Here is a 20,293-nt window from a genome sequence, read left to right as displayed (position 1 = left end):
TCTTTTAACTCACAGTTTGATATTAAAACCCAGCATGGTGAGGGAGTCACAGCAGACTGAGGCAGCTCTCACCCACAGTCCAGAAGCAGAGGGTGATGGATGCTAGTGTTCAGCTCACCAGACCCTTTTTGTGCAGGACCCAGGGAACTGTGCTGCCCACCTTTAACACGGGTCTTCCCTCCTCAACCTACTCAACAAAGTCTTCACAGTGACAGAGGCTAAGAAACCCCCACACAGGTGTGAAACCCCCTTAGGTGTGCCTGAGACTAAGAATCCCCCTCAAGTGTGCCTGAGGCTAAGAACCTCCCTCGGAGGTGAGCCTGGGAGAGCTCTAGGACAGAAAGGTCCTCTGTAGGCAAGGCCTGCCCTGCTTTGTTTTGCATAACCTCGGGACATTAGCTACAGACTCACAGTGATGACTGTACAAGATTTATGGGGTTGACCACTTTTTCCATCAACTCAAAGTCACTCTGACCAGCCATGTGCCTGTGAACCAGAGTCACAGGTTTCTAATTTTCCTCTAAAGCAAAACAAAAACAAAAGTCACCTAATTAGGTCTCAGCCATACCCTGAGCTACTTCAGAGTGTAGAACTCATGAAGTCTAGCAGCTCCCCTACCCCACCTCCAGGCTCCTCCAGTCACCACACCTTGAAAGACAGACAGATGTAGGCCCACCAGTGCCAGGGCTATGGAAACTTGAGCCCAATTCCTCAACTCTGACTGAGCCCCAAAGGACAATCATGGCTGCTTCCCCGCCTGATCCCCTCTTTCAGTCCTGGGGAGACTCATAGTCCATGGTTCCTTGAATCCCACCAGAAAACCCCTAGGTGGGTGGAAAAGAGAACCATCTAGATAGGAAACCGTGACCCAAAGGACCCTAATATTTCAAAGTTCACTATGCAGGTGTTCCCTGCTTCCAGGAAGCAGCCACTGGGGTGTCCTTCCTAAAATAAAGCTTTTAATGTGTTCTTGATTTCTAACTTGCAACAAGTGTGTGTGGAGGGGGTGCGAACATCTTGGATTGACTGAGGAAAGCCTCCCTTTCTATTCCATCCGCCACTCGCCCGCATTGTCTGGCCAGCTCCAGACGCCAGGCATGTGGGACTCACTGAGTCCTTAACACGCTAGGACCTTTGCCGTCTCTGCATCTTCCAATAGTCCTGTTTCTCTACTTGCAATGCCTTACTCCCCAAACTTCTGTTAGCTTGGCATCAGAGTCTACCAACTCCGTGGTGACCCTATCAACACAAAAAGCTAGACCCGTGCTTCCGACATGGTGAGGCCAAAGCAGAACTGTGTGATACACGTGGCAGTAACGGGTCCCTTGCACACTTTGGAGAACGTCCCCAAGGCTTCTTGCACATATAGGCGGCTCAGATTTTAGGGACATTGATAATTTTTCAAGGGCAAATGGTTGAAAGAATTCAGAATGTTTAGCCTCAGGGAAAAACCTTACGGCTACTAAGAGCTGTTCAGTGTCTATTTCTCAGACTTTGTGCTGTGCCCCCACTTAATAAACCTGTGTCAAGTCCCCTCACCATGTTCAAGGAGCTCACTCTCCATCCCATTAAGGGTCCTGGGCTGCAGTTGCCTTTAAGAAGACTGTGCCATCTTTCCCTGTGTATTTCTCCTTTAGGGGTACTTATTCCCACATGATTATTATTATATTAATGTATTAATATAATTATAATATGTAAGACTGGAATATAATGTACCCTTGGTTAAGTGTCCATTTCTCTACCAGATCTTTGTATGAAGAATACTGAGGCTGTCATAGACATTTCCAAGTCACAGCTCTAAAAGGTTACATGAATTTACCTTCCTAGCATCGTCTTGAGCAAATCCATGGGACTCAGGAAAGCAAGCCCACCACTTGTCATGAGCTCATGGTGGGACAATTTTGTGATGTTACTTTTCTCTATCTTCAATTATTTATGTGTGTTTTGACCCACTTTGAGGATTTATTTTATTTTTAATTAATGTATATTTGTGGTAGGGGATATCTGTATGTGGGTCGGAGTGCCCACAAAGTGGCATCAGATCTCCTGGAGCTGCCTGGCACAGATGCTGGGAACTGAACCCAGGTCCTCTGCAAACACAAGTATTCTTGACCACCGAGCCATCTCTTTGGCACTATTGGCACTGTTCCATTGAATGTTCTAAGGCTGACTTTTCCAAAGATGCTTTCTTAAGTAATGTTAACTAGGGTCACCATACAGGAAAAAAGCAAGGCACCGGAGCAGGCCAAGGCCCAGCAGAATTGGGCCTTCAGATGGCAGATCAGTGGTTCTCAAACTTGGGCTTCCCAGTCACTCTGCAAGTCTAACAGGTGGCTGGGCCGCACTTCAGAGATTCTAGCTCAGTCACTGTGGGCCAAACTGGAATTAGCATTTCCAAGGTGATTCCACATGGCACTAATGCTACAGGGCTGGGGTCCACCCTTACAACCAGTGAGAGGACCGTGTTCAGTGCCGCCAGAGTCCTCCGAACCCTGAGAGCTTGATTTATACAATGTTTCTATTAATACCTGAGTCATTGCCTCCTGGGTTTCCCTTTGACCTACTAAACAAGTAGCCAAATATCTTACCTAACTTAATAAGAAATAATAATAATAAGCCTTGGGCCACTGTCTCCCTAGTTGGAGACTGTGTGCCCAGATTGCTCATTTCAAACACTTTGTTAGGTAGGAAAGGTTGGTTAACACAGAGATCAGAGTCTCTAGCTCCGGCCTAAGGCATGGTCCCATCCCAGTGGTTCTGTTGAATTGCTCTGGCTGAGGTCTGGGTTCCCTACGAGGTTCTAACAGGCAGCCGGAGCTGAGACCGAGTGAACTGGTTCCGCACCAGTGTCATCTCTTTTCTTTCTGGAATAATTCCAAAACTCTAAGAGCATCCTAGGTACCCAGGAAGTGGAAAAGTCACAATGTCCTTCAATCTCAGTGCCTCTTTCCTCCCAGGAAGGGGTGGCGAGTCTAGATTCTGGCTGCTGATGTGGTTGTTTGGGTAAGGAGGATAGCCCCCGCCTTATGTCTCGGTGGATAAAAAAGTCTGCGTCTTTCCACAGCCTAAGCCCTCCCCATCTATCTGCCTCAGCATGGACTCCAGTCCCTCGCATGTTCCTGGATGACCCATGGAGTTAGACCTTTGTTTTGTTTTGAGCTCCTTGGTTGCTCTCAGATCTGGCATCCAGGGGCTGGTACATTCCGTCACTCTCTGCACACAACATACTCTGAGCTTGTTTTGAAGACTGGGAATTCCTTGCAATCAGAAGAGATCCCAGGAAACGCACATGTAAATCCATGGAAACAATGTCTGCCACTCATCTGAAACCCAGGTCTGGTGGTTGAGCAATCTGAACTACAGCCCCAGGGCGGTCTTCTGCACAGCTGTCTGCAGCAGGGACCAAGGCTGGTCTTGTGGGCACTGTGTGTTGTCACCGAGAATAGAATGGGCTGAGCAGGTTATTCCCAGGAGAGTGTCCTCAGCCTGCTCCCTCCAAAGCAAATGAGTTGCCTGGAGCTGCTTGTAGCATGTACAGACACGGGGTGGCTTGCCTGCTTCCATCTCGTCTCTTCTTAATATCATTTCCTTCACTTCTGGTTTCTAATGCTCTCCAGGGCTCCTCTCTCTCAATCCAACATCCTCTGCACTCCCACTCAGGACCCATTGCTGGGATGGGCACTTGTGATGCCCAGCAGAGCAGCACTTCCTTCTGGCATCTGAGGTTTGGTGTATGGTCACTGCTCTAACTAAAAATGGTTACAGGAGCACAGAGCTACTCATGGTGATACGGGGTACCTGTGACATCCATTCACAGGGCAGAAGCCACAGCTCAGGACAGGGGCTCACCTCTCTGCAGACACAGCTGGAAAGAAGAGGAGCTGAAGGATGAGTTTAGGGCTTCCAGATTTGAGCATCCCCTGGGGGTAGAGGAAGCATGGTTCTTCCCTCTCTCAGCAGTGAAGCCCCTCTGTGAGTTGACCTAGGTACTCCTAGGTATTCTGTGACAGCACTGAGAAGAGAGTGGGGACAAACAGGCAGGTCTCCAAGTACAGACTAATGTTTTTTTTTTAATGGCTCTGGAATGTGGCTGAACCTCCCATCAAAGCATCTTGTATGCTGTGGAGTCCAAAATGGCTGCTTAAAGTGACATCTGAGCTCAGAGGGGACATGAGAGAGATACTGAGGCAAAGAGCATCAAGTAAGACTTCTCAGAGCTGTCGCGTGGAGTGGAGGATAGTGAGGCATGTGGGGTAGCGATCACAGGACCCCACCCCGGGGACAGTGCCAATTCCCTGGTGACATAAGTTACATGCATAGTTGTATTTAAGGGAGGGCACACTCTGATATGAACACAGTGACAGAGATGACAGTAAGAACTGATTCTGAATACAGGAGATACTGACAGCTACTGGCTTGGTAGCCATGCTATATGGAAAACAGGACCAGTGGCCAGGACTCCAGGTGTTGGTCCAAGTGGTGGAGTTGACTCTGAGTTACAGGAAGAAGAGCATGGGGTGGGGGCAGAGGTGAGTGCTAGAGTTGTGGGGGGTATTGCAGGTGTGAAAGGCATTTAGCTCAGGAACTTAAGAAGTTCAAGGTTAGCTGGGCAGTGGTGGTGCATGCCTTTAATCCCAGCACTTGGGAGGCAGAGGCAGGAGGATTTCTGAGTTTGAGGCCAGCCTGGTCTACAGAGTGAGCTCCAGGACAGCCAGGGCTACACAGAGAAACCCTGTCTTGAAAAACGAAGAAGAAGAGGAAGAAGAGGAAGGAGGAGAAGGAGGAGAAGGAGGAGGAAGAGAAGGAGGGGGAGGAGAAGGAGGAGAAGGAGGAGAAGGAGGAGGAGGAGGAGGAGGAGGAGGAGGAGGAGGAGGAGGAGGAGGAGGAGAAGAAGAAGAAGAGAAGAAGAAGAAGAAGAAGAAGAAGAAGAAGAAGAAGAAGAAGAAGAAGAAGAAGAAGAAGAAGGAAGAAGAAGAAGAAGAAGAAGAAGAAGAAGAAGAAGAAGAAGAAGAAGAAGAAGAAGAAGAAGAAGAAGAAGAAGAAGAAGAAGAAGAAGAAGAAGAAGAAGAAGAAGAAAAGTTGTTCAAGGTTGTGGAGGGAGTGACATGCACGCCTGCCCTAACTATGTGGGAAACCAAGCAGATATGAGGAGAAACAGGTTAAACCTAGAATCCCCAGGGTCAGTCACATCCTTTAGTGGGATGAAGAAAGAAAAGGAGAGGGATTGGAAAAGGAGAGAAAGCCAGAGAAGAGGTGGGGACATATAATTCCTATCTATCTATCTATCTATCTATCTATATTACTGAAATAATCAATTTTAAAACTTTTTCTGTGAATTATTTTCCTACTTTCAAAGCAGTAATCATGAAAATAATCATACTATCTGGCTGTAGTGGAGCACACCTTTAATCCCAACACTTGGAAGGCAGAGGTAGGCAGATCTCTGTGAGTTGGAGGCCAGCCTGTTCTACATAGTGAATACTAGAACAGCCGGAGCTACAAAGTGAGACTCTGTTTCAAAAAAACAACAACAAAAGCAAAAAGAATCTTGCCTGTTCGAGGTCCAGTTTGTCTTGCACAATGGGCAACATTGTACATTGCCTGTGACTAAACAGACATGTCTTGAGACTTGGTGGGTGTCTGACACTAGGCTAAGGTACTAACATCTCTGAAACAAAAATCCAATTTGCTGGCGGGTAGCTCTTGACTCTTACAAACTTCTGTGAGAAATGGGTCATTTAAGAAAAAGGAAAACATGCAAATTATGGGAACTGTTCCTAGAGGGCATGGTTGACTTTGGCTTGGGATGCCCTCTGGAAGCTAAATTCTCAGGAGTATTGCTTGGGTTCTCACCCTTGGAAGTCTTTCCTTCTGTCTCACTGGACGAGGAGACAAGTACTTGGAATTCTTGGCTTACTTTCTGGAGCTTTTAGAAAGAACAAGATCAAAACATTCTCTCCCCACAGCAAAAACCAGATTACACACAAAAACCTGCAAAGTTGACTTTTCTTTGGAAAAGTCAAGCCCAGAGTTGACTGTAACCCCAAGTGTTCCATCTTGGGATTTTCAGTGCCAGCTTCCTTCCACAGTAGTATCTCTGAATGTGAAGGTGTTCGAGGCCTGCATGCGAGGGCTCCTGCCCTCCCTATCTCCTTTTCTAATCTTCTTATTAAAACTCCCCTTTCCAGTGCACATGCAGGCATATTAATGCTCACACTCTCCTCCTAACCCTCCTTCTCCTTCTCCCCCTCCCCATCTCCCTCCTCCTCATTCTCCTCCTCATCATCATCATCACCATTCTCTCCTCCTCTTCTTCCTCTTCCTCCTCCTCCTCCTCCTCCTCCTCCTCTTCCTCCTCCTCCTCCCAGCTTCTCTCAGGACCTCAAGCTCCACACTGCCTCATCACCCCAGCAGGTGCTGCAACAGCAGAAGGTCGACTTCTAGCTTCAGGTTGCAAACAGCAAAAAGAGAGAAACAAATAACAGAGGAGAATTAAGGAGACTGAGTCAGAAAACTCCCTTCAAATCCTCTGACTTCTATTAGTTGAGGTTTGGTTTGGTTTGGTTTGGTTTGGTTTGGTTTGGTTTGGTTTGGTTTGGTATTCCTTCCAATCCAAAATGTGCTCGAGGGTAATGAGGCTTGACTCTAGGGTCAATTTCACCCAAGGGCATGGTAAATCTGAAAGTTTGATACTTTGTCCAAACATGCTTGTGTCTAGCAACATAGTTCCCATGGACTTACCCTTCAGCAGATGTCACTGTCCTATCTAGGACCATGCTGTCCTCCATCATGGGCCCCTGCAAGAACCACTTGAAGGAAGCTCTGCTCTGGCTTGAAGGTGCTGGGTTGGATCATAGATGGAAAAACCTCCCTTGGGAGTTGGACTTCCAGAACTCTCTGTGAAGCAAGCCAAGCTGCTATGGACCGTTCACACGGCCCATCTTTTCTTATGTCTTCATGACTACCTTACCTCAACCTGACCCTCAGAAGGGATGGCTATCAAACCTTATATCCAAAAGCCTTCATTTTGAAGTAAGGAAGTATGGAGCTAGAAGGGGGTGGGAGATTCCCAGCCACTCAGAGTCCCTATCCCCCTACTCCACCATCTTGCATATAAGAAATATGGGGCTCAGTTAAGGCCCCTGCAATTGTTCAAATCACAGAGAGGGCTTTAGTAAAACTAGAACAAATAGAACCCAGTCACCATGTACTGCCCAATCCTTCTGGAATCTTCCCCTTAGACTGGGGAAGGGAAAGGGCTTGGAGATCAGTGTTCATATACTGAGAAGAAAAAAAAATCCTGACCAGTTTTGGAAGACAGAGGGAAGTTCTTCTTGTCATCCTTCCTTCTGGAACTCTCTCATTTTTATACCCAGTCTAACATGCCTGTCTTGCTGGTGTCCCGAACTTAGACCTGTTCTCATATGCTGTGCTCCCAGGCTACCCACAGTTCTTTTCTTTCCCTGATTCCCACCCCTTCCGCCCCCCCCCCCTTTTATCATCAGCACTATCTACAAAAGAGCGAATCTACTCATTCAACAAACAACTCCTCTCTGGCAGGCACCAGGCCAAGCAGATGGGACAGCTGGAGCTGGGAGAGCCCCTGCACTGTTCAGTGTACAGTAGAGTAGTTGGGAAAGTTCACAGAATCACAGTTTCAAGTGGTAAATAGTGTAAGGGGAGTTTGGGGTTCTCTGAGACCATAGAACAAGGAGATTTAGCCCAAGCCATTGGGGCTCAGGGAAAGGTTTGAAAGAGAAAGGCCCACCTGGCTAGGACAAAAAGGATGAAGTTGCAGTGAAGGGAGGGGCTGGCCTTCTGGTCAGAGAGAACGCCTTGTATGAGGGCCCAAGTGGGGGAGGAGCTAAAAAAAAAAGTGTGTCACTGAAGGGGAAGAGAGCAGCCACATTTTACCACCCTTCATCTCTTCAGATCCTCCAGAGACTCAATGGAATTCCCACCTCCAGGACCCCATTCTGCTCTCTGCTCATAGAGGGCTCTTCCTGTCCCCTGTACTTAGGGTTAGGGTTAGCAACACTGGCTCTCCTTCCCTGAACAAGCTGAAAGCCACCTGAAGGAAGAGACCGAAGCCCATTTTTCCTTTTCACTTAGCCCACACTGTTTCCACACTGAGGAAAGCTTGTAGCACCCTCTTTTATAAGCTCCTGCCTTTGGTGGCAAGCCAAGGAGAGACTCTCCAAGGTCTCCTGGAACATCGAGTTCCAAGCGTGCAGTCATTAAGACACCAAATGTTCGTTATGACCGCTAGGGACAATTTTGTCAGAGTAGGTATGAAATAGGACTTCTTTTAACGTTTGTTCTTTTCAACAAACTTTAAATCATCAGAATGAATGTGTAACCTTTTTAGTCCTTTTTCTCTTCCGGCCCATCCTCTAAGGAACAAGTCACATTCAGAGCCAGCAGTGAGACTGAGCCTTGGGGGTGTGCTCACCCACTCCTCACTCCTCTGGACGCCAGCACTCATTCTATTTCTGACTTTGTCCCAGCGTCTGGGCTGAGCTGGCCCCTGGGTGGTGTGGCTCCAGCCGAGGCACCAGCCACTGTTTTTACCCCCTGACTCTGAGCTGCATCCTGCAGCTCCATGAGTGTACCTCCTGTGTGAGTTTTCCCATAATCCCTCCCACTGGGACATTCTAAATGTCGGACTGGAAAGACAGCCTAGCTGTGTCCCTAATACCATGGACAGGAGGGCAAGTCCGCAGGGCGTTATCTATCCTCTACAGGGCAGGGAGCGGCTCTCTTTTCTCCTCCCATTTGGGAAGCAGTTCTGCCCAACCTAGATTGGGGTTCTCAGGTATGAGAGTGGGGAGAACATGGAAAGGATCAACCTCGCCAGGGATTAGGGAGCTGGTGATAGAATACCCATCATGCTGCCCGCTTCACCCAGCCTAAAGTAACTTCAGGACCAAGGCCACTTTCTATGCTTTCAAACAATAAGCGCAGCCCATAAAACCAGCATACACACACACACACACACCTGCCTCCGCCTCTAGAACCCATGGTCTTTACTATGCTGTAGGTGGTATAGGTGGCCTCACCTGACCTGTACTGGACCCTCCACTGGGTGTGTTGCAAATGAGCTTGTTAATGGTTCAAAACAACCTCCTGGCACAAACAGGGCCTTTTATGTGATTGTCATCACACCAGCATCCCATATGGGCCACTAACAAGCAGCACAGAGGTTTTCAGGAGACCCAGATTGCCCATGTGGTTTCACCAGAAACATGGCTTATAGGCTCAGGTTTCCTAGACACCGGTGCTGGGGCAAATGCTTTGGCCATTAGAGCATTGGCACCACCAGGCTCAAGGCCCTGTCCTCATAAAGCTCACCCAGGCTGTGTCCAAGAGTAGGCTGCTAATAGATTTATGAGCCAGAGGAGGACCAGCATTTAGGACTTAATGCCATAACAATTCTCTTGCTCTCTGCAGCCCATTCCTTTGACAGCATGTACTGTTCTCATCCATTTCCAAGTTTGATCTTGTTTCAATGACAACGGTTTGACTATTGAAATCCTTGAGCTTTGTAAACCATTGGCAAGAAAGTCGTTTCTCCATGGAGAGATGGCTTCTAGTAAATCGCTCCAGAAATACTGAGAGGCTGCAGGAGGAAAACAATGTTTGGTTGTAAATGAATAATCTCCTGCTCATCACATGCAGAAGATGGGCCCATAGGTGGTAAGTAGAGCTGTGCCTTAAAAATTGCTTCTGTGGCTGGAGCAATAGCTTGGCAGTAAAGAGAACTCACTGTTCTTGCAGAGGACCAGAGTTCAGTCCCCAGAGTCCATGGTAGGCTGTCCACAGACACCTGTACCTGCACCCAGGGATGTGATGCCTTCATCAGGTACCTGCTCTCATGGATACACACACACACACACACACACACACACACACACACACACACACACATACACACACACACACATACACACACACACACACACACACACATCCACATAATCAAAGGTTTTTACGTTAAGATAAACATTACTTGAGATTTCTCTTTCCACTTCCATGAGTAGCAAGAGATGACTGTGAATCCTAAACTCCTCAAAAGGACAAACTGTTCACCCAGGCAGCACCGACCACTTGTGAGCACTTAAGCCACTGTTGGGTCAGAGGTAACATGTGCTGTGGATGCAAATGTAGTTTGGATTATCAGAGATAGATATGTCGGATGGGTGGGTTTGGTACGGTATGACTTAAGTGAGTTTTGCTCATTCTCTATATGTTTTACAAATGTGACTATGACTACACTGGAAGTGGGCCCTGTGGCAACATTAGATCTCCATTGGATGACACAGGTCCAGACAGCCTAGGATATAACAGACTCTGAGTCCCTCAACTGTGTTTCCTTGTGGACACAAGAATTCCAGAAGTATGCTCTTCCTTCCCAGATCCCTGCTGGGTCAGCTGTGACTTTGCTTTTTCTGGGTCAGTTCCTACCCCATTCTTAGTACCAGCCAGAAGCGCTTCCACAGTATCATTACAGAGAAGAGCACGCTTGTAACATGTTAAACTCTGCTCTGCACATTAATACCTTTACCCTATTCTATCTTTGATTTTTTTTTCCTGGAAAGCAAGTAACCCCACTTTACCAGAAGGAAATCCATGTGACTTGTCACAAGAGTGGTGCTTGCCGGGGGCCATGGGTGGTGGTTCTCCGATATCTCACTTCTTTCTCCATGATGTAGCTATTCTCATCCCCATCTTACAGGTGAGGAAACTTGCTCTGTAGAAGATTCCAGAACTTGTGCCTATGGCAGATCAAAGGAAGGGCTAGCGTTTAGTCATTCAATATGCTTTTATGTACCTGGTGCCGGTGAGCACCGTGATCCTTCCATGAAGACCGAGTAAGTTCACAGCACCCAACAGCTAGGCGCTGGACTAAGAAGTAGGCTACTAATGGACAGGAAGAGAGTGGATATCTATCCCATGTGGGCGGAGGAACCCGCACTAAAGAGAGAACCTGACAGATGAGCTCTGACTCACAGATCATGTCAAGATCAGGGCAGCAGGGCAAAGCTTGCAAGACCGGGAAGAATTTGGCTTGCTGGGAATGCAACAATGATGAAGCAAGGGAAGCACAGGGCAAAGAGAGGAAGCAGGGCCCAGGGTGGGCAGGGCCCAGGGTGGGCAGGGGTCCTGAGCCAGGGACGGTCCGTGTAGTGGCTGCTACTCTGTGGCACTTGAGCGCTTCTAGAGTGGAGGGCTATCGGAAATGAGATTTAACCCTAGTTCTGCAAAGACTTCCCTGGATGCTGACAATGGGGAAAACCAATTACAAGGATACCAGAGTGAAAGCCAGGTGAAAATATTGGCATAAGAGCTGGATAAACAGTAGTGTTGATGGACCAGCATGCACCCAGCAAAAATGGGCAGAAACAGATAGATTCTGGAAGTACTGGGAAGAGACTGACTGGCGGGTTCCACTTCACACCTGAATGTCTCTTCAGCTCCCTTCCTTTCCCCAGACATTCAGTCCTGGGCCATCAAACCACCCTTGATAGAGACACCTGAAAATCAGGAGCCTGGGACCACACACCCTGAGGCATATGCGCAGAAGACATGGAAGAGAGTTGCCTTTAAGAGCTAGATGCTGTGTCATAAAGTAGTTGCTTAGGACTGACAGTAAGATGAAGAGAGAGAGAGAGAGAGGCTGGAGGGATGACTCAGTAATTAAGAGCAACAATGCTCTTGCCAAGGACCCTGCATCAGTTCCCAGCATCCACGTGGCAATGCACAGCCATCTATAACTCCACTTCCAGGGGCTCTGATGCCCTCTTCCAGCCTCCACGTGTGCCAGGCATGGTGCTCATACAAACCTGCAGGCAAACACTCATGCGTATAAAATAAATCATTTTTTAGAAAGATGAGGACAAAGATATGCCATGGGTGGAGGAAGAGCTAAGGTCAGAGCAAGGCTCTCCGAAGGAGTTACTGAAAGGAGGATTGGCTCAAGCTTGCCCTTGGAGGCCTGTGCTCAGGCTTTGGCTAAACAGAGGAAGCAGGGAGGGTCAGCTCAACAGGCTGCCAGGCAGTGGAGACTGTGTGTGCTGCCCACGCACTTGCAGCCCCTCCTTGGGCCAGCTCAAACAATCGCTTGGCATGTGCTCTGAGCTTCAGTAATACCCATGGGCTGCAGATGACCTCAGCGTGAAGGCGCGAGGTCTCACCCTTCTGCATGAAGCCAACCCAGCCAGTGTCTTCCTGGAAACAGAGAAAGGATGAGCCGTGGCTGCAGGTGTGATGCACATCTGCGTCCACTCCACACCCTCTTCTCTCAGACCCGCAGGAGCCTCTGCTCCTCAAGTCAGTGAACTTCAGTCACCCCCTCTGAGGCTGTCTCTGGCTCCCACTGTCTGCCCACACAAGGTGTTGTCTCGGACACCTGCTTTACAGTTGTTCGTAGGTGTCAAATACATTTGAGAGATGCTGTATTTAATGGAGTAATTACCACCACCACCACCCTCTCTGTTTTAATAAGCTGCTATGAACTGGAATCTTTGAGGAAAATCAATTATTCCGTTTTTCCTAAGCAGGCACATTTCTGTTCTCATAAATCATCGCCCGGGGCTGACGCTCTGTGGCAGGCACTCTGAGTGGCTAAGCTTCGTAATCCACCAGCTTCGCTCTGGGGACACTGCCCCTGTGGCTCTGCTTCAGCCTACAGACCTGTGGACTCCTGACTCTGCTCCACTCCTACTGAGACTTGCTGGGGTCCCTTCTTCTCTCAAAAGCTTTGCTGCCCTGGCCTAGGGTGGAGGTGTCCAGGCCTAATGTGTCCACCCTCACGTTGTTTCAGGTCACAGTTGTTAGGTTCTTCCCTTTCTGTCTCTGACACCTGGAAAATGGCATTATCCAGGAAGTCCTTTGTTAAGGCAGATAATCGTGGAAGGCAGGGAAGAGGAGGGAGAAAGAGGAAAAAATACATATGATAAAGGGAAGAGTCGCCAGGACCTTAGACAACAAACTTCTGCCCAGTGTAGCCAAAAGGCAGAGCCGTGGAAAGCAGGTTCCACTGCTTGGTAAAGAAAATATCCATGGGGCTCTTTGTCCTCACAGAACCAGCCAGTTCCTCTGCCCAGAGCAGAGCTGGACTCCTGCCATGCTCCACTGATGGGGCAGGAATCACTTTAGCACACCAGCTCTAAGGAGTCAGTATGCTAAGACCATGACCCCCCAACACAATCCCTGCTTTTTAATAAATATATGAGTATTGTACTATTATGAAAATAGCCCAAGTATTGGTCTCTGTGGGGTCTGTAAGCAGTATAACATACAGTCTACCATGGTACTAAATATTAACATTAATTGCCTGAGGAGTATAAAGAAATCAGCTGAGAGCTGCTACAGCAAAAGGCTGAAGCCTAGATCTGATCTTCCTTTCTCAGAGCCGAGGCCCACAGCAATTTGGGGCAGAATGCGCCTACGTGGCTGCCTGGAGCTCTGCCTCTCCAGGCTGGCTGGGCAGTCCGCAGCCTCCTTCTCAGCCAGATGGCCAACTGCCGGAGGTGGAGGCACAAGAAACGTTCCCACATCAGCTTCATACTTCTAAGGCACACACAAATGGCCATCCCTTTGAAGAAGCCTGGTTTCCTGGGACCAGGCTTTTATTCCTATTCATTTATTATTTTTTTTGAAATGCAAACAAAATGCATGCTGTCAGCAAGACTAAGCAGACATCCCCAAGAGAACCTCTTCTTGGTACAAGGGCAGTCGACTTCTGCTGACGTGGTTACCTTCTGCGTAAGCCAGTACCCTGCCAGGGTTCCACCCTGGAAAAGCTCGTCCTATGGAAGCACACGCTGGGTGGGTCCTGACTCCTCTCTCCAGCACTCCATTAAATGCCCAGATGGATTTCTTTCATGCATATGCATAAATCCCAGTCCAGGGCACCAGAGCAACACCTAAGTCACACTTCCAAATTTGATTCATGGAAAGAGCCAGGGCTTGGGTGCCAGAGCGCCTGGTTGCTAATCCACGTTCCCTATAAGTTTTACAAGCAGCCAGAGCTAGTAGCCAGACCTGAGGTGTCAGGAGAGAACAGCACTGAAGGCCAGGACAGGGCATGAAGAAAGTCCAACTAAATTCCAACTGTCCTTGCTCATCCCCAGAGTAGCCTGCATCACATGTGCTTGCCAGGCCCGGGACACAGCTCAGCATCATGTATGATTGCCAAGCCCAGGACACAGCTCAGCATCATGTGTGATGCCAGAGCCCAGGACACAGCTCAGCATCATGTGTGATGCCAGGCCCAGGACACAGCTCAGCATCATGTGTGATGCCAGGCCCAGGACACAGCTCAGCATCATGTGTGATGCCAGCCCCAGGACATGGCTCAGCAGCATGTGTGATGCCAGAGCCCAGGACATGGCTCAGTGGTTAAGTGTGTACTGTACAAGCTTGAGGATCTAAGTCCTCAGCCCTCACAACAAAGTCACAGCAGGTGGCACTATCTATAGACATAACACTGGAGGGGGAGGGACAGGAGGTTCCCCTGAGCCCACTAGCCAGCCAGGGTAGCCAAATTGGTGAGTTCTGGGCTTAGTGAAAAACTGTCAAAAAATAAGGTGCAAAGCATAGAGGATCTCTGGTCTTCGTAGGCATGTGCATGTGTGTGCATTTATAGTCATGCGCGTACACACAATGTTAATTTGTGAAACAAACAAAAATATAACCTTAGTTTTGTTCATGCACGATACACTTAACGCACCAGAACAGATTTTTCTCCCAATTATAAGTGAGATCGGCTCAAGCATTGGACCCCATACTTGCAGGACCACAGTCTGTATTAAGTCAGTCGCTAGAGAAACAAAACCCCATCTAGACCCAGCATTAAAGCCCCACTTCTCTGCCAGTGGGATAGATGCCCATGTAAAAGAAGGCAGGTTGTTTCTCCTAGCCTGTCTATGCTCTTCTCGCCTCTGCCACTGTCTGATGTGTGAGCCCAGCTTCTCTTGCTTCAGGCTGATTGGTAGGTGGAAGATCCTTACCAGCTAGTTGAACTCGGGGCCTACCACAGTTCATGCTGCCTGCCTTCCTGTCTTCCTGTGCTCTGTGGAGCTCTGAGAACAGAGTTCCTGGGCATGGGTGGGCTTTGCCCAGTGTTGCTGGTGGCCACATCCATGGCCTCTGGGACCTAGAGTTACTGCTTGCTTCTAACTCCTGCCCTACAGACAGACCCATGCTGCCACCCTATGGGCCCCCTCCCACATGGGCCCACAGCTGTCACTCTAATCTACCTTGACCCTGCCCCGTCAGACAGAAGAAATCTATGTCCACCCTTTTAGGGGATTCATTTCCAAGTTCTCTGAGACATTGGATAGGGGCTGTCCCTCTAGTTGAGGTGAGACCCATGGAGATCTTATCAGTACCCCTGAATGAAGGATCACTGTAGCCGCACAGCCGGGCATCGATGTCTCTGCAGACCCCCCCCCCCCACCCATGCACTCTGACAGCCTCTCTAGGGAGGGCAAGCATCATGGGGCCAGTTGCCAGCTGCTTGGTTCGGCATCCCTTTAGTGCCTCTTACATCCTGGAGCCTAGACAAAATGTCCACTTCAACATTCATGACACCCATCTCAGATTTTAGTTATTCACATTTAAATATAAGCTTCGTGGGGGCTCATCTGTAACCTATTCATCCCACATTCCACCAGCATGTAGTAGGTGCTCCCTGCATAGACACTGGAATTGTGAATTAACAGTAACTAGGGCAACCTCCATGTCTTCAAGGATTAGACATAGGAACCGAAACGAATCCCACCCCTGCCTCCAAGAGCTGAGAACCAAGTCCTTGCTAGGCAAGCACTCTATCACTGAGCTCAGTTCTCAGCCTCCAAAATGATTCTTATTCAACATTTGCTGCACCTCTGGTAGAGTGCTGGCCACAGTAAGTCCTTTAAAAAATGATTGTGAATAAAATAATGAGTCTAGGCAAGGGGCTGCAGTGTGCACACAGCCAGGATGGCCTTCTGATCCCCATCCCCATCTCCAGTGTTGGGGTTACAGGCACGCGCCACTACATCTATTTTATGAGGTGCTGGAGCTTGGACCTCAGGCTTTGTGCATGCTAAGCAAGCACTCTCCACTGAGCCACATCTCCAGCCCAAGTGTAGGCAGAATCCCTGACACCATAGCATCTCTCCTGTCCTTCCTCCAAACCTTCACTTGGCCACATTGTTTAAAAGTGCCAATCATGGCTCCTCTCTGCTACATGAGTGTTCCTTGACAATGCAGATCTCTCCACCCAGGACAAGGCAGCCATCAGCCACCGCCCTGGGCACAAGAAAGGGCCAAGAAGGCTGGCATCAACAGCCTGCAAGGTCTGAGAAGGGAGACAGTGGGCAAGGGAGGGGGCACTCTGAGAGATTGGCAAGAAACATAAAGAGAAAGGTGAGGCCAACATGTTGAAAGAGCTTCCTGTTAACACTTCATTCTCGCACACGACTGTTAGGAATCAGTTGATTTTTAGAACTGGAAAGAATCAATAAATAGATCCTGGGTTTTCAAACAGATCTGAGTCAAAGAGAAAGATGCTCACTTAAATGAATCTTTACCAAGCTGCCAGTAAGAAAAACAGATAAATGATGTTCAACTGGTTCTAAGTGAATAAGAACACACACACATACAGATAATTACATGCATACAAGCACATGAATATACATTTTTTCTATGCAAATATATACCAACGCATATACATACATAGTATATACATACAAACACGCACATATTCATATATACACATGAAAACACATAGGCCAACAAATATAGACAGTCAGTTTTCCCACAGGGTTCCTGGATGTTCATTAAATAGTGTGTCCAGACACTGCGAGGATAGACCCTGAGCAGCTTCAACCATCACCATGATCAAGAGATGTCCAGAGCTCGGAGAAAATGAGCAAGCAGTAGATGGAAGTCTCCTTTGATCAGAGTTGACTATTCCCTCCACTTCCCAAAGGCCATCTATTCTATCCCACACATTTGAGGAATCAGAGAAAGAGCCCTTTCATAGGACCAATAAGTACTATGGATTTAAGGCCATGAACAACCATTTCCCCAGTGCTCAGCCAGCACATGCGCACATCAGCCAGCACTGCAGTTGCTTGAAGTCCTCAGAGCCATGCAAACTGCAGCTAACTGTACAACCCCGCCATTGTTCTTCCTTTCAGGGAGAAGTGATTTGCTGAGGCACAGATAAAACTACATCTGTCGGCCAGTCTGGGAATCCAGTAAGATTTGAAGGGAAAAAAGAAAAGAAAAAAAAAAAAAAGAGGTTTGGCACAGTTTGCTCTCTGCAAACTTTTGCACGGAGGTGACCACTGCTTCCTGTCTTTGGGACTTAGAAGCCATCTGTTTAATAATGTGTCTAGGCTTTTGCCAAGGACTTCAGTCAGCAGTTCCCACCAAAACTGCTTGAGGTTTCAGGACCTCCTGCCCTGGCTGCTGGGTAGTGTCCAGGTCACAGATATGGCCTCTCCATCTCTGTCCCTCTAGGTTTTATCAGAGGGATGGGCCACTGTCCCGTAGACAGTTCCAGTCCGTGTAATTATTGCTGCATTGGCAACCGTTGGAGCTCCGGGAGACTCGAGAGCAGACTTGGAAATCAAGCCAGTCTCCTCCCTTCAAGCCATTACCTAATTACCTCTCTGATCCTGAGAGATGAGCTCATGGCAGAGAGCTAAGGATTCGACATGGTTCTGTGCGTGGTGTCTGGTGCATATTTGCATGGCTGTTACTGTAAGGAAGTGACCTCATGCATCCACTCCTGTGGGGTGGGGGAAGGCAGAGCAGTCATGGGCAGAGTCCCACGTGGGAGGGGGACATTTACGGGTACACAGTTGGGTTACTTTTCTAGATCCTGGGATACATGCAGAAAAGACTCTCCCTTAGACAGCCTGGATTCATATAAAAGAAATGCTGAGAGGTCGTCTGTCTCCAGGGCTCTGAATCTGCAGACCCAGGTCAGATACAGGTCTCAGAGGCCAGCCACTGCTGGCTCCTGGAGGAACACGACTTGCTAAATGCACACAGGGTGTCTCATGGGCAGAGGCTTCCCAGCAACTACTGGCCCTAAGGGAACTCACCGGGGTAGTTGAATATTCCCTGAGATAGCGTCAGAATGGAGGCTGCTCCACAGAACATTATAAACCCACCATGGTAAAGACAGCCCTGTGTGAAAGGTGAAGAAACGCCACCCCAGGCCCTTCAGCTACGGTGGGCTTTAGAAAGAGACTGGGCCGATTTCTAGAGCCAGTTTGGTTCTTTTGTTTTGTTCTTGAGTGAGGGGTTGCCTGGGAATTCTTTTATTTTTTCATTTTCAAAACGATGGAGGTTGGGGATTCTTTCATAGTCTCGTGTTAAAGATGTGTCAGAAGGGAGATGCCACTGGCTGTCCTCTGAAAACAACCAATCCAGTGTGCCATGGCTTCAGACCGTCAGAGAGAACTCTGGAGAACTTAGCTCTCCTGCGTAGGCAGTGACCTGGGTGGGTTTGGCGGGTTGCTTTTTCCTTATGTATCTACCTCTGGCTGGATGATCTGGGTCTGACCCAGAAAGAGTGCCACTCCCTGCTCTAACCTTGACCAACTTCAAGCAGGAGTCTGAAGTCATACTGAGAATAAAGCCCCAACAGCCAGGAAGCCAGCTCCAGAGGTGAAAGGCATCCGCAGCATCTGGCCTCGTAACTCATGTGTTACCCCTCAAGGCAGGGGCAGTGTAATAAATTGTGCCAAAGACTGGAGGGCCGCAGGCCAGTTATAACAAGCCAGGAGCCTTAATAGCCACTCTGTTTTGACACCAGAAAGCCTTTCTCAGGTCTGCTCATGCTGTGGTTCAGAGACTGTATGCATAAACACAAACACACTCCTATTGCATGTGCTCAACTCATAGGAAGCCCCAACAGCACAGCCGCCTGGCTGGCCATGGCAGGCGCCTCTCCCCAGCAGCCTTTGATGGCAGGAACTTGATCCTTACCAGGTCCTGACAATCCTGTCATTGATTCTCTGTCCATTCAGAACGTAAATGATGTTGGACCAGGAGCCCTTGTCATGACTAGAAGGACGTCTTCGGCTCTCTGTAGCCTCCTAGGAGGAAAGCTAGTCCACGGAACCTAGCTGGCATCCCATTACCTACCAGAAGGGAAATGTCAAGGGGCTGGAGAGGTGGCTCAGTGGTTAAGAGCACTTGCTGTTCTTGCAGAAGACCCCAGGTTCAGTTCCCGGCACCTACATGGTAGCTCACAGCTGCCTGTAACTCCAGTTCCAGGGGATCCAGTGCCCTCTTCTGAACTCTGATGGTACAGTACACACAGAGATCCATTGCTTAAAGATAATAACACACATGCACACACACACAAGAACATGCACACATGCACAAGAGTGTGTTCACACACATGAAAGAAACTAAAGCACTTCATCCCCTTAACCAGCTGGCTAAGAGAAGATATTTCCCCAATGGGACTTTCTGCTCCCACCATTTCTGTGTACTCATTTGATGACAGCCTCTTGTTTACAATCTTCCTAACTCTAGGATCCGACTCTCTTGCACACCCTGACCATGGTGCAGGTTCCATGGTGCAGGTTAAGCCTTTGACACTGGCCTCTGGCAAGCAGTCCAGAGGAAGTCACTGTTCTAAAAGGCTTCATAGTTTGTCCAAAGCTCTCTTGACAGGGGTGCCCACCATGGAGAGTGGCACTGATTCCCCTCAGGGTGTCCTGAGATGGCATTTTCTGTATATGGGTAGTCACGTCACCCAGCTGCTCTTAGTGCAGGCCGTGACAGGCTGTGGGTTCCCCGTGATGGCTCACTGGTACTTCACTTGATTCTCTTTACTTAAATGCCACAGCTGGCTTTTCTTCCCAACAACTGTTGTGCTAATAAAGCCTCTATTCCACCCCCATGCCATGCTCCCATGTGGCAGGCACCCTCTAGCCAAGTATCATCAACATGGGAGTTCAAAGCTAGCCCTGCGGTTCAGTTGCCTCCAGAGTTGCTGAGACAGGCATAACCTCATCACAGACTCCACCACGGGATTTCTTTGTCTAATATCTTGAGCCCTTCTTGAAGCATCCTGGTATGTGTGTATTTATTTAAGGGCAGGGTGCACACATGCCTCAGAGCAAAAGTGGAGGCAAGAGGACAGCCTGTGGGAGTTGGTTCCCTCCTTCTACCATAGGGATCAAATTCAGGTCACCGTTCTCTGTAGCAAGTGCCCTGACCCACTGAGCATCTCACCAGCCCAACCCTGGGTGTTTTTCTGAAAAGGATTTTG

The 20,293-nt window shown here is 48.6% G+C and overlaps 1 protein-coding gene across 2 annotated transcripts in view; it reads left to right on the top strand.

Moving 5' to 3' along the window:
- Antxr1 (anthrax toxin receptor 1) overlaps positions 1 to 20,293 on the top strand; it is a 201,957-nt gene that overhangs the window by 156,583 nt on the left and 25,081 nt on the right. Inside the window, exon 18 of one of the 2 annotated variants that reach the window (XM_006506564.2) lies at positions 17,193 to 17,225. The exons of the other annotated variant lie outside the window; for it this stretch is intronic. Within the exon in view, the coding sequence (XP_006506627.1) occupies positions 17,193 to 17,210 (18 nt within the window). The 3' untranslated portion in view covers positions 17,211 to 17,225. Of the gene's footprint in view, positions 1 to 17,192; positions 17,226 to 20,293 lie in introns of those variants that run through there. 2 annotated transcript variants of the gene reach the window in all.

This window comes from Mus musculus, chromosome 6 (genome assembly GCF_000001635.26).
Source record: "Mus musculus strain C57BL/6J chromosome 6, GRCm38.p6 C57BL/6J".
Lineage (NCBI taxonomy): Eukaryota > Metazoa > Chordata > Mammalia > Rodentia > Muridae > Mus > Mus musculus.
The sequence above is the reverse complement of the archived record's forward strand: the minus strand, read 5'-3'. Positions and strand labels throughout refer to the sequence as shown.